Source organism: Dasypus novemcinctus, chromosome 16 (assembly GCF_030445035.2).
Source record: "Dasypus novemcinctus isolate mDasNov1 chromosome 16, mDasNov1.1.hap2, whole genome shotgun sequence".
NCBI classification, from domain to species: domain Eukaryota; kingdom Metazoa; phylum Chordata; class Mammalia; order Cingulata; family Dasypodidae; genus Dasypus; species Dasypus novemcinctus.
Window position 1 is genome coordinate 49,383,266 of NC_080688.1, and position 15,391 is coordinate 49,398,656.

General features: G+C 38.3%; 1 protein-coding gene across 1 annotated transcript in view; it reads left to right on the plus strand.

Moving 5' to 3' along the window:
- The window catches only part of ASXL3 (ASXL transcriptional regulator 3), a 186,424-nt gene that overhangs the window by 157,395 nt on the left and 13,638 nt on the right, over positions 1-15,391 (plus strand). The window contains exon 9 of the mRNA XM_004472558.4: positions 13,662-13,758. Within this exon, the coding sequence (XP_004472615.3) occupies positions 13,662-13,758 (97 nt within the window). The remainder of the gene's footprint in view (positions 1-13,661; positions 13,759-15,391) is intronic.

Here is a 15,391-nt window from a genome sequence, read left to right on the forward strand (position 1 = left end):
GAATTCTGTTTAGGACAAAGTCTTTAAACTCCTAGAGGTTGCCCTTTTTCATAGGCAGTTCACAACACAGTTGCTTGCTTCTTCAAAACCAGCATGAGAGTCTCTCTCACTCCAGTCTAAGTCTTATATAATATCATATAATTGGTGGAGTTAAATCCCAACACCTTTGCCATATTCTGTTAGCTACAAGCAAATCATAGATTCTATCTAAACTCAAGGGATGGAATTATACAAAGGCATGACCCATTGGGAGTTACTGTAGGGTGTCTGCTCTACTCTTCACCAAATTATTATTATTATATTGATAATTGTAATTATATGTGTAACCATATATAATATAAATATAATTATTATTCTAGAAAAACCTATTGAGAACTTGCTCTGAAACAGACACTATTTGAAACATTTTATATTTTTCTGAAGTCTAATTCTCACAAAAACTCTTATGAAAATAGTTTGATAGTCATAGTTTATAAGTGATGACACGGGAGCATGGAAAGATGAATCCTTCTTCTCAACTAAGAATATTCATCTAAAAAATAAAAAGGCAAACAGGCAAAACAAGAGCAGCAAAAAATCTTAATGCTACATGTTCCTTTATACCCTCACTCTATTTCCATTCATAGCAAGATTCTTTACCTGCATTTTCAGAATTTGGTGGCTTCTCATCATCTACTCAAGTTACCTGGGGTCCTCTCCTCCCTGCACTTCCTTCATATTTATCTCTGTTTATGATCCTTCCTGCACAAACATGCACCCTATGGTCTCTCAGTGTACTTTGCATGTTTCCTTCAGTGGCCCTAACATGGTACTTAATTATAACTTTATAGGTCACAGACCATGCTATTTTTGTTCCTTGTATTCCCAGCACCAAGCATATAAGTGGTTTGAATGGAAGAATGAATGTCTGAAAATTAAAGAAAGCCATGTGGTATAATATAAAAAGGACCAATTTGGTGGTTCGAATTATGATTCACTGCTTGCCTTCCTTCAGGGTTGTTGTAGGCATTAAATTCATGATAGTTACCAGTTACCAGTTGAGCAATAAATAGATTGTGGACATTATTAAACTGGAGATAGGAGGAAATAGGTACCTTTAGGCATAGGCATTGACAGATTGCAATAGGTGGAATTAAAGGCCTACTGGTTGCTCAGACTTGGGGGTTCTCAAAGCATCCTTTTCTTCTCGTACTTACTATTCTATCATGAACATTTCCCCCTTTTCTGTTCTACTCTGGGTGCTAGGCTTTTGTGGCAGCAGAAGCTTTGTTTCTATTTCACAGTCCCTGGCATGTAGTAGGTGCTTATGAAACACTTGTTAAAGAAATTAATGATTAATAGATATTCACTTCCACACAGCTGTTCAATGAATTATAAGTGGAAACAATGATTCATTGATTCCCACTACATTATAGCATAATCTCATTCTATCTTAACAAGAATGAGCTTGCGTTTCACTAAACAAAGCATTATTTAATTTGGTTGGGCACATTGGAATTTTACTTCCCACTCCCCTGCCTCCACAGAGGAGCATTTCTAAAAATAGACATACAAGAGTGATTATCTTTTGAGACATACATGGATTCTTTATTTGCTAAAACTTGTTCACATTTTATTTATCTGCCTTTGGTCATTTTGAAAACATCACTTCTTAATCAAGGCCCATCAGAATGCCCCAAAGTGTGGCCAGGAGTTTTTACACATTTGTAATAAAATCAATGCACCGTGAACATCAAAACTCACTTCTCTGATTTTGGTGAAGCTGATTAAAACTTGTTCTGCCAATGGCTTTATTTTTTTGCTGTTAGATGTCTTTATTTGATTTATTCTCATCTGTTTCACCACAGGCTAGATCTCTTCTGAGCAGGCTGTTGAAGCATCAGAGAAGTTATATCAGTTTGAAAAGGGATTTATCCTTTTGCCATTTGAAAACAGTATGATTTATAGGAAAAGTGGCCAAATGTGAAAGTGTAGCATGACATTGTGCAATGATTATTGTTTTTTAAAATATTGTATGGCAATTTATGATAAATCATATAAATTACAGTGGTTGAAACTCAATAATTTAACCTTTTGAAAGTGAACATTGACATTCTTATACTTTTTCTGGTATATGTATTGCTCAAAAGTGGTTTCCTAAATTGTTTTGCTGACACACAAACCAGCTAAGAGCAATAATTGCTAGCAAATATTTCTTCTCTCTTATTGCCAGGAAATTCCTTTTTTCCCATAATTGGAGCCTGAGAAATTACTTGCCAACATGTCTTACTATAAGTGGTGGCTTTCCCAAAGTCTGATTAAATATCTCTACAGACTTGGATGTTTAGGAAGGGATCTGGTGGAAGGAAGAACATTTCTCTTGGAGAATGCAGGATACTCCATTCCGGGGAGACCATCATGTTAACCAAGTGGTTGGATTGCATACAAATTGTGTTTTTAGAGGGAAAGAAAATACTGTGCACACACACACATGTACACAAACATATACATATATATATGGGTAGATAAACATGTTTATGTGTGTATACATGTATTTTTTAATTCTTTATTTTTTAAAGAAACTTTGGATTATATAAATGGTACATAAAAAATATAGGAGATTCCCATATGCCCCATCCCCTTCCCCTTCCGCACTTTTCCACATTAACAACATCCTTCATTAGTGTGGTACCTTTGTTACAATTGATGAACACATATTGAAACGTTGCCAATAACCACAAATTATAATTTACATTACAGTTTACACTCTATCCCACACAATTTTGTAAGTTATGATGAAATATATAATGTCCTGTATCCATCATAGCAACATCATGCAGAACAATTCCAATGTCCTGAATATGCCTCCATATTACACCTATTTTTCTCTCTCCCTCTCATCACAACTTCTTGTGGCCACTGTCTCCACATGAATGATAAAAGTTCTTCCATTGCTAGAGTAACAATAAATCTATAGTAGAATAATAGTCTACTTTAGTCCATTGTTCATTCCCCAATCCTGAGGATTCTGGGATGGTGATGCCCACTCTGCCTCTAATTGAGAAGGGATTTAGATCCCATGAGGCAGATGGATGGAGTGATCTTGCTTACAGACTCTCTCTGTTCCTTGGGATGGGCATTGTCCACCATCATCACCTTGTTAGTTGTCTTGGGTGAGTCCAATCAAGTGGAGAGTAGGTGTTGTAGATGCTGAGATTCAGGGCCCAAATGGCACATGGACAGACCAAAGATTTAAGTCTCTTGGACATACACCTCAAGTATAGTACTAACTGTAAGTTCACATAGCAGGGGCAGAAGAGCCATGTGTTGGGAAACAACAAATGATTCCAACTCTGTCATGCTGGTGCTCTGCCAGTGGGTAAAGCCCACTGGCAGGGTGCCAAGTTCCTAAGCTATGTGCCTTCCCTATACTGTCTGGGTGTTTTTAGAGCCCTCAGGAGCCCTGCTATTTGAGGCACTATTTACTGTGGCAGTCAGTGAGAGCCTACTGAGACAGTACATAAGTATAACCTCTGGAATGACCTTCCAACTCACTTTGAAATCTTTTAGCTATAAAAACTCAACTATATTTACCATTTCCCCCTTATAGTCAAGGTCTTTTTCTAGGTGCATTGCCAGTTGGCGCTTGGTAATAATCCCTTGTTATCAGGGAGGCTCATCCCCAGGAGTTATATCCCACACTAGGGAAAGGTAGTGTGTCCTGAGTACAGGGGCAGTACCTAGTGAAGGAGAATGGACCATTGCTCCAGGCCCTTGATATTGATGATTGTACTTATGAACATTTTCTTTTGAAATTGAAACTTAGCCCAGTATTGTATGTTGCCTAAGAGTTACCTCCTGAAACCTTCCTTGTTGCTCAAATGTGGCCTCTCTCTAAGCCAAACTCAGCTTATAAATGCACTACATGTATATATATATATTTTTTTTAATGTTTACTTTTATTTATTTTTCTTCCCCTCCCCCTCTCCCACCCTGCTTTCTGTGTCCATTTGCTGTGTGATCTTCTGTATCTGTTTCTCTTTTTTTCTTCTCGTCTTTCTCCTCTAGGATTCACCGGGATTTGATCCTGGGGACCTCTGATGTGGAAAGAGGTTCCCTATCAATTGCACAACCTCGGTTCCTGGTCTCTGCTGTGCTTCACCTTGACTCTCCCCTTCATCTCTCTTTTGTTGCATGATCATCTTGCCGCGTGACTCACTTGCACGGGCACTCGACTTGCTGTGCGGGCACTCAACTCGCCACATGGGTACTGGCTCACCACGCAGGCTCTCTTCTCACCACACAGGCACTGGCTCACCATGCAGACACTCACACAGGCAGTCAGCTCACTGTGCAGGCATTCGTGGGGACACTCAGCTTGCCATGTGGGCACTGCCTTGCCACGCAGGCACGCTTTCTCTTCTTTTTTACCAGGAGGCCCTAGAGATTGAAATCAGGTCCTCCCATATGGTAGGCAGAGGCCTTATCATTTGAGCCACATTTGCTTCCCTACATGTATATTTTTAATAAAAAGGTGATAGTTTCTAGAAGATTAGTTATCATAATGCCATTTTATAACCTTAATTTTCAAAGCCTTTCACAGTTTACATATTCATATATCTATCTCATGTAATAATTAAATGTTGCTATGCACTTTTCCTGCCCATTCCTCTCTCTCAGCAAATTCATTTCAGTTAAGCATTATAACTACCATAATCCTGAGTGTACTGAAACTGCCATCTCCCAAGCTCTTGCATGCTGGACCTCAGTCCTTGTGATTTCTTTAGTGCTTGGCAGTGACCACAAAATCAGCAAGTAATAGGAAGAAGAGGAAACATCTCAGCTCAGAAGAAGAATTAAATTATAAACTCCAGTGTAACAATGAAGATACAAAAGGCCATCCATATTTCATACCTCTCAATCAAAATGTTGATGTTTTTGTAATATTTTCTCTCTCAGATTGCCTTTAATGTTCAGTTAACTTGGTTTTATGCATATTAGTTTAAAAATTAGATGGAGGATGGAAATGGTATAATAGTTTTTTTTTCTTTACCACATAATTACAGTCTTGAGTACTTTATAACCATAGTCTCTAATTAAAGAAAAAGTTATATATACTTATACTTTGATAAATTTTTTAAAAGTAATATCAAAATAATTAAGATGCATCCTGTGGGCCTTGAACTTGAGGTTGTTTAGGCTTTTGTACTAAAACTCATTGCACCATCTTGTACAATTTTTTACTTATTTATTAATTTTGAATGTTGTACTGTGCTAAAAATTATCCCATGTCCAGATCCTAGAAATTTTCATTCATTCATTTCTTTAGTCATTGAGCATCTAGTGCATGCAAGTCACTCTGTGAGGTTTATCTCCTTTGCTTCTTTCAATGATATTTCCTTACTTCTTAATGCATCATTTCCCACACTGTATCCCAGAGAACATTTATACCATCAGCTATTGATAATTGTTGTATGAGAGGATTACAAGTTTCAAACGTTTGAGTGATACTTCCTTATAGATATATTCTTAGGAGTTTAAATAAGTTAGCATATTCGGGAATACTTACAGTAAAGAAACCTATTAACCATCTTTGGTAAGTCCAGGCTTATATTTATTGAATGGAAAAATGAACTCCCTTTAAGATGGATTACCTATTAAAATTATTATTACCTATTAAAATACCTGTTTTGCCAAGCACAATTTGGGAACTATTGTCTTCATGCAATATTAAGATTATTTATATGTATAATTAACCTAAATATATTATTGATCCTATTTTCCTTACTTACACTGTCTTAGCGCTCCCTTTCATTTTTATGCTTAACTTTATGCTTAATGAATAACATTTTCTCTTATCAATAAAAATTGAGCATACTCATTGAATTTCCTGGACCATCTTATTTACAATTAATGATAAGGTAAAAGATGAAATACTATTACCTTTTAGAAAGAATGAATACCCTGATTTTAATTCATATTGGAGTATAGACTACAAAGACGCTGGATTCTTGATCATGTAGGGTGTAAGTGTGCCAATGATAACAGCTTATATCATATTCTCATTACTGTTTTGCTATTGCATTAGACTCCTACTTTGTCTCCCAGTGTCTTGCTTGTCCTTGCTGTGAGAATCTTATTGATTTTTTTATTGGACATAACAGCTAACATAGTGTTGACATAAATAATTCCAAATGCCTTGATAGACAGTAGCACATTTCTTCCCTTGCACCTATGATGTCTCTTGTTCTGATTTTCATCCTACCTCTGGTTGCTTTTTTGCTCAGTCTTCGTACAGGATCCACTTCTGCTTCCTACTCTTTTTCTATGTTGGTGTCCCTTGGGCTCTATTTTAAACCATCTTCTGTTTTGAAAATTTTCTTTGGATTGTCTCATCCATATTCATGTATTCAATGACAGCTTCTTTGCTAATACCTCCTAGTTATCTGTGTCCAATTCTTACCTTACTTTTTGGCTTCTTACCCCTATTCTAAACTATTAATTAGACATTTTTACTTGGATATCCTTAAGATACCTTCACATCACCAAAAACAAAGCAAAGCCCATCATCTCTTTGTCTAAATTGCTGCTCCTCATGTACCATTTCCTGTTCTTATGTCTGCCACCAGCATTCACCCAGCTATAGAAGCCATATTCCTAGGAATCATCTTTCACACCTTTGCCTCTTCCACAGCACCTCCCACCCCCCAGTCCCCAAACCCAGGCTCACTTAGCCCCACCAGTTCTGGCTCCTGTTCCTGTCTTGAGTATGCTTCCTCATCCTCACTCCCACCCCTGGGCATCGTTAGGCCAGGTATGTCATCATTTGTTCCCTGGCTTTTTCTTGATGCTTTCCTAAAGGGGTCAGTGTCTCTACTTTTCCCAAAGCATTGTCTTCATCATATCCAGAGTAGCATATCTTAAGACATCTGCTTAAATTCTACTCAGCTTCTCACACTTAATTGGTCTAAAACCAAACCTACTTCTATGATCATTTTCTCCATTTTAATAAATAACAATTTCATATTTTTAATTACCCAGCCCAAGTCTTTGTTGTCATTCTTGCTTGCTCGCTTTCTCCCACACCAAACATCCAATCTGTTATCAAATCCTATCACTCAGCCTTCAGAATATAATCAAAATCCAGCCATTTCCTACCACATCCACAGCTGTTACTCTAGTCCAAGCTATCATCACCTTTGCCAAGATTATTGCAATAACTATATACTAGTGTCCATAGTATGTTCAGCTCTTGAAAATGGCTAGTCTGAATTGCGATGTGCTATAAAAAGGTGCACCAGATTTTGAAACTTAATATACAAAAAGAATGTAAAATATCTCAATAATATTAGCATTGGTTACATGTTGAAACGATAGCATTTTGGATGTGTTGGGTTAATGCAATATTAGAATGAATTTCACAAGTTTCTTTTTACATTTTCAATACTAGAAAATTTAATACTACATTTGTGACTCACATTTATACTACTATCAAAATTGGACAGCACCACTCCAAAGTCTTTTCTAAATGCAGCAATCGTAGCTATCCTTTTGAAATGTCAAATCATATGATTCCTCTGACCAAAATTCTTCCAAAGGCTCCTCAGTTCATTCAGGAGAAAAACCCGTCTTTACAGTGGCCTCCAAGTCCCAACATTATCCTGCCAACTCATCCACCTCATCTCCTGTTCCTCCTTCTCCCCCACTGCTCTCCAGCTCTTTGGACCTCCTTGCAGGACCCACCTGCTGACTGACTTTTGCATTTATAATTTGCTTAGCACACTCTTCCTCCTGAGAGCTGCATGGCTTGCTTTCTCACTTCTTGCAAGTTTCTGCTCCAGTGTCCCTCCTTAATAGTGTTAGGGCCACCCCTCCTGAATGCCATATCTGTTACAGCAGTCTGCTGACCCATGCACAACTCAGCAGGAATCTTTTCATCATGTTTTGGCTTTTCTTTGAATGGCTCCTCCTTGCCTATAGAATGAAATCCAAATTGCTTAGTTATTTCATAGGTGCCGTATTATTATGTAGCCACTTCCTCTAACTCTCCAGCACATTTCTCACTATTCTTCCAAGTAGCCCACGTACCAAGCATTCTGAATCACTTGCAAGAAACACCAAATCAGAACAAATTGACAAATGAAGAATGTAATAGAGATTTTTAAAGGATTTTTATCAAATGTAAATGTATTTTTGTACTAAATTAATATTCATGTAACTTCAGACATTGGATAGGGTGCAGGTAGCAACAAAGTTTAAGCTTTTGAATTCCACATCACTGAAAAAGTGTATTAATATAATCAATACCAAAAGCAAGTGATATGCTCACCGATAAAGAGTTTAAGGCTTGGTAAAGATACCACTGTATGAATAAGTTTCCCTTTACTAATATTTATTTCCCTTTGTGTGCCATTAAGAAAAAATCAGCATGATCAGAGTTTTTCTCTTCTTCATTAAAAGGAAGCATAATTCATCAATAGTTTAAATTCGACACTTCATTAGAAAAGAGTTGGGATTTGGGGAATGAATGTTTCTATTGTAGCTAATCAGAAAAGCAGGAATTTATAACTCAGCAATAAATAAAAAACCTTTCAGAAATGTTTATTGTTCCAGCTCATTAAAATGTTATATCTTTTGGACAGTATTTCTTAAAGGCCATAAAATTAATAGTGTATTTTAAAACAGTTTTATTGGCACATATTTCCTAAGTCTAATTTAACCCTAATGTTTAATTGTGCTGTCTCATATAGGCTGGGATTCTGGCAGTAAATATTATTTTTCTGTTTTAAAAGAAAAACATTTTCCTTCAGGGTTAACTTCCATATTTTTTAATGTGTTTATATCACCCTGCCTTGCATTTTCATGCCCTAAAATATTGAGAATCTGTCAGAACTAATCTGAATCTGGTATTTCTTTGTGTTTTAAAATTATGCAGAAATTTCAAGTAATACCTAATCATGCCCTGGCCTGGAAGTATACACAGAACTGAAATCCTGCATATTGCTCTTCTCACTATGACTGGTTCTTTGACTAACTGCTGAGTTAAATTTTAAAACTCATACTAAACAAAGCAAGTACAGTATGATAAACATTTGCTGAGAATGTGCAATATACTAGGCACTGCATGGACTGTGGAAGTTTATGAGACACCTATATGCTCTCAAACGTAGGGTAATTCTAATCCTTTGCTCAGTGACTCCTATACCTGGACTCTCCAGTAAACAAATCCCTTTACCTCTTCAGAGAACTTGCCTTCCACCTAGAAGTCCTAATTAAAATCTAGCTATACAATAGGAACAGCTCTTCCCTTTTAGACTTCCTAAATGGATTGCTTTCCTCCCAAAGCTCCCTAACCACAAGGGACGTTGAAATGAATCTCAGACTTTTTAGAGGCATATCTTTCAAACGTTTTGTCACGATGCCCGTTGTCTTCACTAGACCTCGTCCCGGCAGTTGGTAAAGGTGTGTGCTCACAGACCCGCTATCGTTGCCATCCTCTCCAGCTCCTAGCATCATCCTTTAGTACCTTCAGTGTCCTGAAATACTCCTCCAGTGCCTTTCCCTCACCAATCCTGAGACCTTCATCTATCTTGTCCTGATTATCTCTAGATTTACCTTTCTTTTATCATCTCTTACCTGAAATATTCCCTTTCTAGCAATGTCTCTGAATCTGACTTTTCCTCTCCATTCCATCTTTTATCTAGTTACTGAAATAATCTTTTTTTTTTTTTTCAAAATAAATCTCTGTAGACTTTTCCTAGGCTTCAATTATTTTTAGTGATTTCCCATTACCGAGAGCATGTTTCACACTTTTCTCTCATCATGGTACTCATCGAAAAAGGCAGTAAATATGCTGGGGGAAACGTAGAACCAGAGGCCACTACCCAGGGCCTCTTGCCAATTCAAGCCCTGCCTGGCTCGCTAAGGTCTTATGTTTACCTGATGGTATGTTTATCAGGCCCTCCAAGGTAAAGGATAAAACCCAAACTCCTTAGCTTTGTGTCTTAATTAGTTTATCTTCCTCTACCCCCACACCCCTCCGCTCTATCTCATCCACATAGAAAGAGCCTGGAGCAAAGTTGAGTACTGGTTACTTGGAAGCAGAAGCCAGGGGTTAGATCATATGAAACAGAAGGGAAAAGAACCTTTCTGATACCTGGGCCTCAGTTCTGCTGAAGACCCCCTGGAATTGTTGTCCACAGAAGGAAAACGGAGAGTGGGGCATTCAGTCGCAGGCCCTAATCTCCCATGGATTATGAGTTGTCCCTAAAGGCAAACACACTGCGCTTTCAGGCTGTACCTGCAAGCTGCCTAAAAGGCTTTCATGCTTCAAAGAAAGTCCCAAAGCTTTATATACTTGGGTAGGACAAGTACATTGAATTGTTTACCACAGTTGTGCTGGGGTAGAGGCTATGAAATGGAGCATCACAAATTTCTGGTACAGTCTATGCCTTGTACCACTCAGCCTATTGTTCCTCGGACAAGTCCACTCTGTCACTGACTGTAAGGGGAGGCTGGTCACACTATCTAGGAATGAGGAAGGCTTGTGACAGGACTGGTAATGGACCAGGTCTAGGCTCCATCACTGCAGCTGCTCTCAAGGCTGTGACAGAGGATCATCATCTCCCTCCTCTGACACCCATTTATGGTTTTTCTTGCATTGGGCCAGCACTTCTGCTGATTTGCCTGTGGAGTGACTCAGACCACCATTCCTGAGGGGCCTGCAATTGGCTGCCTTGCCCTTGCTTCAGTCCATGCTCACTGTCATCACCAGGTATGGAGGAACCAAGAGGTGCCACAGGGAAATCTGAGAGTTCCTGGCACCTTCATCTGCGCCCCATTAGGTAACAGTGATCCTATTTTCTCATGATTATTAGGGCTAGCTCCTCCCTTTGCTCGCTGGTCCAGCAGGAGGAGCACAGATAACCAGGCAGAACTTTTAAGTACAACAGAGCCCTTGCCCCTAGTGTGGTGGTTCACAGCCGGGGAAGATTTTGCCCCCAAATGGACATTTGGCAATATTTGGAAACATTTTTTGGTTATCACAACTCAGAGGGGGTTTGCTACTGTTTCCAGTAGGTAGAGTTCTAGGATACTGCTGAACATCCCACAGTGCACAGGACAATAACTATCTGGCCCACAATGTCAGTAGGGCCAAGGTTTAGAAGCCCTGCCCTAAGAGAAGTGACTTCTCCCAGGGGACATGAACTTCTAACCCATCAGAGCCTAGAGCTATGGAGACAGGAAACACATATTCTGAAAGTGGGTCACTGGGAGCAGGAGTGTAAGGGTTTATTCTCACTTCCATTCCATGATTCCAAGACCATTGGGGACGCAGCACCATGTTGCACTAGCATTGTCCCACCAAAGCGTGGGGAGTCTGGGGCATTTATTCACTTGCACCTTGAGGTAGGCCACTGATCAGTGCACATGAGGATATACCACAGCTTTGCCAAAGGCAAGTAGTTGAAAGGGATGTAGCATCATGGAAGTATCTGCTGCATATAGCGCTAGAATATAAGGCATGGGGCTTTTCTTTATTGCCACTGTATTTGCAGCACCCATTAAGTGCTACACATAGGTGCATATAAATGTCTTAGTAAATGTTGAGTAAAGGTGAATTATGAATGAATAAACAATGAATCAATGAATGAATGAAATCTTCCTTGAAATCTCCCAAGTGAATTGAATATTTAGTGTGGTTACCAATATCTTACTCAAATAAATTCAGGATTACCAAATCTGAAATTGGGATTCAGTGACCTTCCTTGTAGATGCCATGGCCAATGACAGCATTTAGCATATCCCCTGCTTGTTCTATTTCTCTCTTCCTTGGTTTTGATTGGCCATTATCCGGTTTAGAGAAGATAGTAAAACTTTCATATTCCGTATTCTCCCTCATTCCTTAATTATTTGAGTTAAATTTTAAATAAGGGATAGCATTTCAATGGAAGAAAATCAAGTGTAGAGCAGATCATAAGGAAAAATTTGGAAATAACATATCTCTGTGTATCATTTCAGAGAACAATGGGTGGAGCATATGATATACAAAGTGTGTATATGGGAATAAGAAAGAATCTTTGAAAATGCAGTTGAAAATACAGCCCACAAGGTGTTTGAATGCTAGAGTAAAACATCCTTACACATTCCTGAATTTTGCAGTTCCTGATGGGTTATGATATCCTGCCTCTACAATAAAAGTTCATGCTCTCTGGCAGTATAATATAGGCTTTGATCTTTAACCATTCAGTCCAAATTCTGTCAAAATCGCAGGACCCCTCACCACTTCTACCTCTTGCATCAAGTTCTCCCTAACCATTCAAGGCCTCCTAGATATCTTCCCCTTTTATTTTTCAACTTCTTATTTCCCATATACTCACCCAGTGCTTGACATTGGTTAACTTTTATGTGCTTCACTTTCACTTCCCAGCTAGATGAGAAGCCAGTTGAGGACAACACTCTAAAACTTTATATCCCCTGTATCAGCAAGCAGAGTGTATACATATAGAAAATACAATAAATAATTTAGAAATTGAAAACTTTCAGTTTTAATGAAACTTTTCTAAATCTTTTCCATGCAGGATTTTATTAACTATTAGTATGCTTGAGGGAAGAGGTTAGCAGCATATAGTTGCACATATTTTATCATTGCTGGTATTTTCTACATCCAAAGAGGATGAGAAAGTTAGAAGAGGGTGTATTTGTTTTAATATGTTTCAGTACTTTTTGCTATATTGTTGTGGAAGCAGAAAGATTCATTAATCACATATTGAAGGCCGGGACTCAGGAATATTTTTGAGAAGGAAAAAGATTTATTACAACTAGCTGGGCTCAGGGATTCCTGTTCAAAACCAGAGCCCCAAATAGGATTTTTGGGTGCCTTTTATACAGAAGATGTAGAAGTGGGGAGTCAAATGGTGCTTTGTTTGAATACCAGATAAACTTGAATTAACACATATCCCCCACATTCCAGGAAAACTTGAATTAACACATTTAGTCTGCATCCTCCCTGAATATCCAAAGCCTATAGAGCCTATATCGCTTAATTGGCTTTCCAGGAACTAGGCAGGCTGGAGTGGTTGGCATGATTACAAAAGGTGGGGCTGCAGTTCTATTGTTTGCATGCACACAATGGCTTATGCTGGAATCTTAAGTTTTAGCAAGTATGCACACACAGCCCAGGTTATTCATGAAGAAACACATAGCCCCCACACATAGCCCATATCAATATAAATGCCAGTCAACAGAAGAGCCCAAACGATTGGTCTGAATTTCTTTAGCTTTTGCAAATATTAGACAATTTAATTTATAAACTTAATCTAAAGGTATAAAATAGATGTTGATTTTAATGCATTATCGATTAAGGCATGTTGAAATATAAAGATATAAAATTTTTGTGATTAAATTGCATTTGTTTGTTACAGTATTGCATTTGATACTAAAATGCCTAATAATATTTCCTTTAGATTGACTTATTTTGCCATTATAATAGTTAATATAAAAATGCAGTTTCAATATTAGAAGATGTGCACCTTTTGTTAAGTTTCTTTTCTCCCTTCCTCCTAGTCCCTAGTTTCTCTCCCTCATGTTAACAATTAACACTCAATTCCTGCTTCTTTCCTGTGGACTTCTGCTTTGAATTCTTCCTAATGGAATGTTGTTTTTGTCGGTTTATTTCCTAGATGGGAAGTGATGGAATTTTACGCCTCAATACTTCAGCTCTAAATAATGAATTCTTTGCATATGCAGCACAAGGGTGGAAACAGCGACTAGCAGAAGGTAAAGTTCTATTTTCTATTAATACTTGACATATTTGAGCATGTGTACTATACTGAGTTTTGTGCCTTTCTCTGATATCCAAGTCCTTTTCTCCTTGAAATATACTTTAATTTAGTAAAAAAGTCAAATCTCATTTCAAGTGGCTTCACTGATTCTTTCGTGGTACTTGGCATTTTCCATGTCAGATATTATTACGGAAAGCATGACATTATCTGGGACTTGCCAAAAAATTTGACATAGCAAGATTTTCTTTGGAATGGTGATTTTAATTACAGTGTTTGATCCATGAGGTAATTTCATAAATGTCTTTGAGGGTTCTTCCTCTAAAATCAGCATTGCACCTTCCTTTAGTCACCAAACTTGTTGAAAGACTGAAAAGAATTTAGTGTTACCACAGTTTTTACTCCCTACCCACTCCTCAAATTGTTATAGATGGACATGGCCCCATTTCACTGACAAGTGAAATATCCCTTGTAGAGAATACAAATGGCTTTCTAATGGCAAAGTCTAATATCCTCTTCTCAGTCCTCTCCTCCTATATTCCTTCTCCAATATCTCATTCATTTGTACTCCATCATACTTGAAACCATCTACCTTACACATTCAGAGTATATTTTAAATTATTTCCTGCTCTTCATTCTGATAATCTTCTCTTACTTTCCTTCAGGGGCTCCCATTCTTCCACACGATGTTGAAGTCTCCAGCATCCTTTCCTCTGACATTTTCTTTTACAACCATATATATACTCTAAGAACTCTCTCAGCCTGAGGAGATATCTTTGGTCCAATCCTTGGCTTCCATGGTTTTGCCCTTGAAGCCATTCTTCCTTCACTTTGTTCCTTCTCTGTCCCCTTCAGTCCAGGCTGGCCACAGTTGTTCTCATACAAGTTCTGTGAAAAACTTCTCAGTTTTGCAATAGTCCTATTAACTGAAGGCCTGGAGGAGACCAGACCTTCAGCCAGTAGAACTTTCCACAGATCTTTCCTGCATAAATGCATTTCCCATCCTGACTTGCACTGAAATGGCTGACTAGATCCATATTCACTTAAATCCTCACATGGAGCCTTATTCTCTGGGGATTGCCTGTCTAGAAGCTCAAGGAGGTCTCAGAGTGAGCCACTTCTGGCCCTAGTCTCAGAGCACACTGTCCAGATAAGCTCAGAATTTTCCAAACCATCAGTTCCTGGTGTCTTGCTGTGCAGGAACTCAGTTCTCAGTTTATCTCTTTCCTCTCTCATTTTAGTATAAGCTGCAAGGCAAAACCAGGCTGCACCTTCCACGCTTTGCTAGGAAATCTCCTCAGCTACATATCCAAGTTTATCACTTTTCAAGTTCTGTCTTCCATCTGACATCAGAACTCAATTTCTCCAAGTAGTCTGCCACTTTAAAACAATGATTGCCTTTCTTCCAGTTTCCAATAAAACATTCATCACTTCTGCCTAGGCTTCATCAGAAGTACCTTTACCATCCATATTTCTACAAACAGTGTCTGCAAAGCAATCTCGGCTTTTTCTATCAAGCACCCCGCAATTTTTCAAGCTTCTATCTGTTCCAACTCCAAAGCAGTTTCCACATTTTTTTTTTTTGGTATTTGCAATTGCAGCACCCCAAATCTGTTTTGGTTTACCTGGGC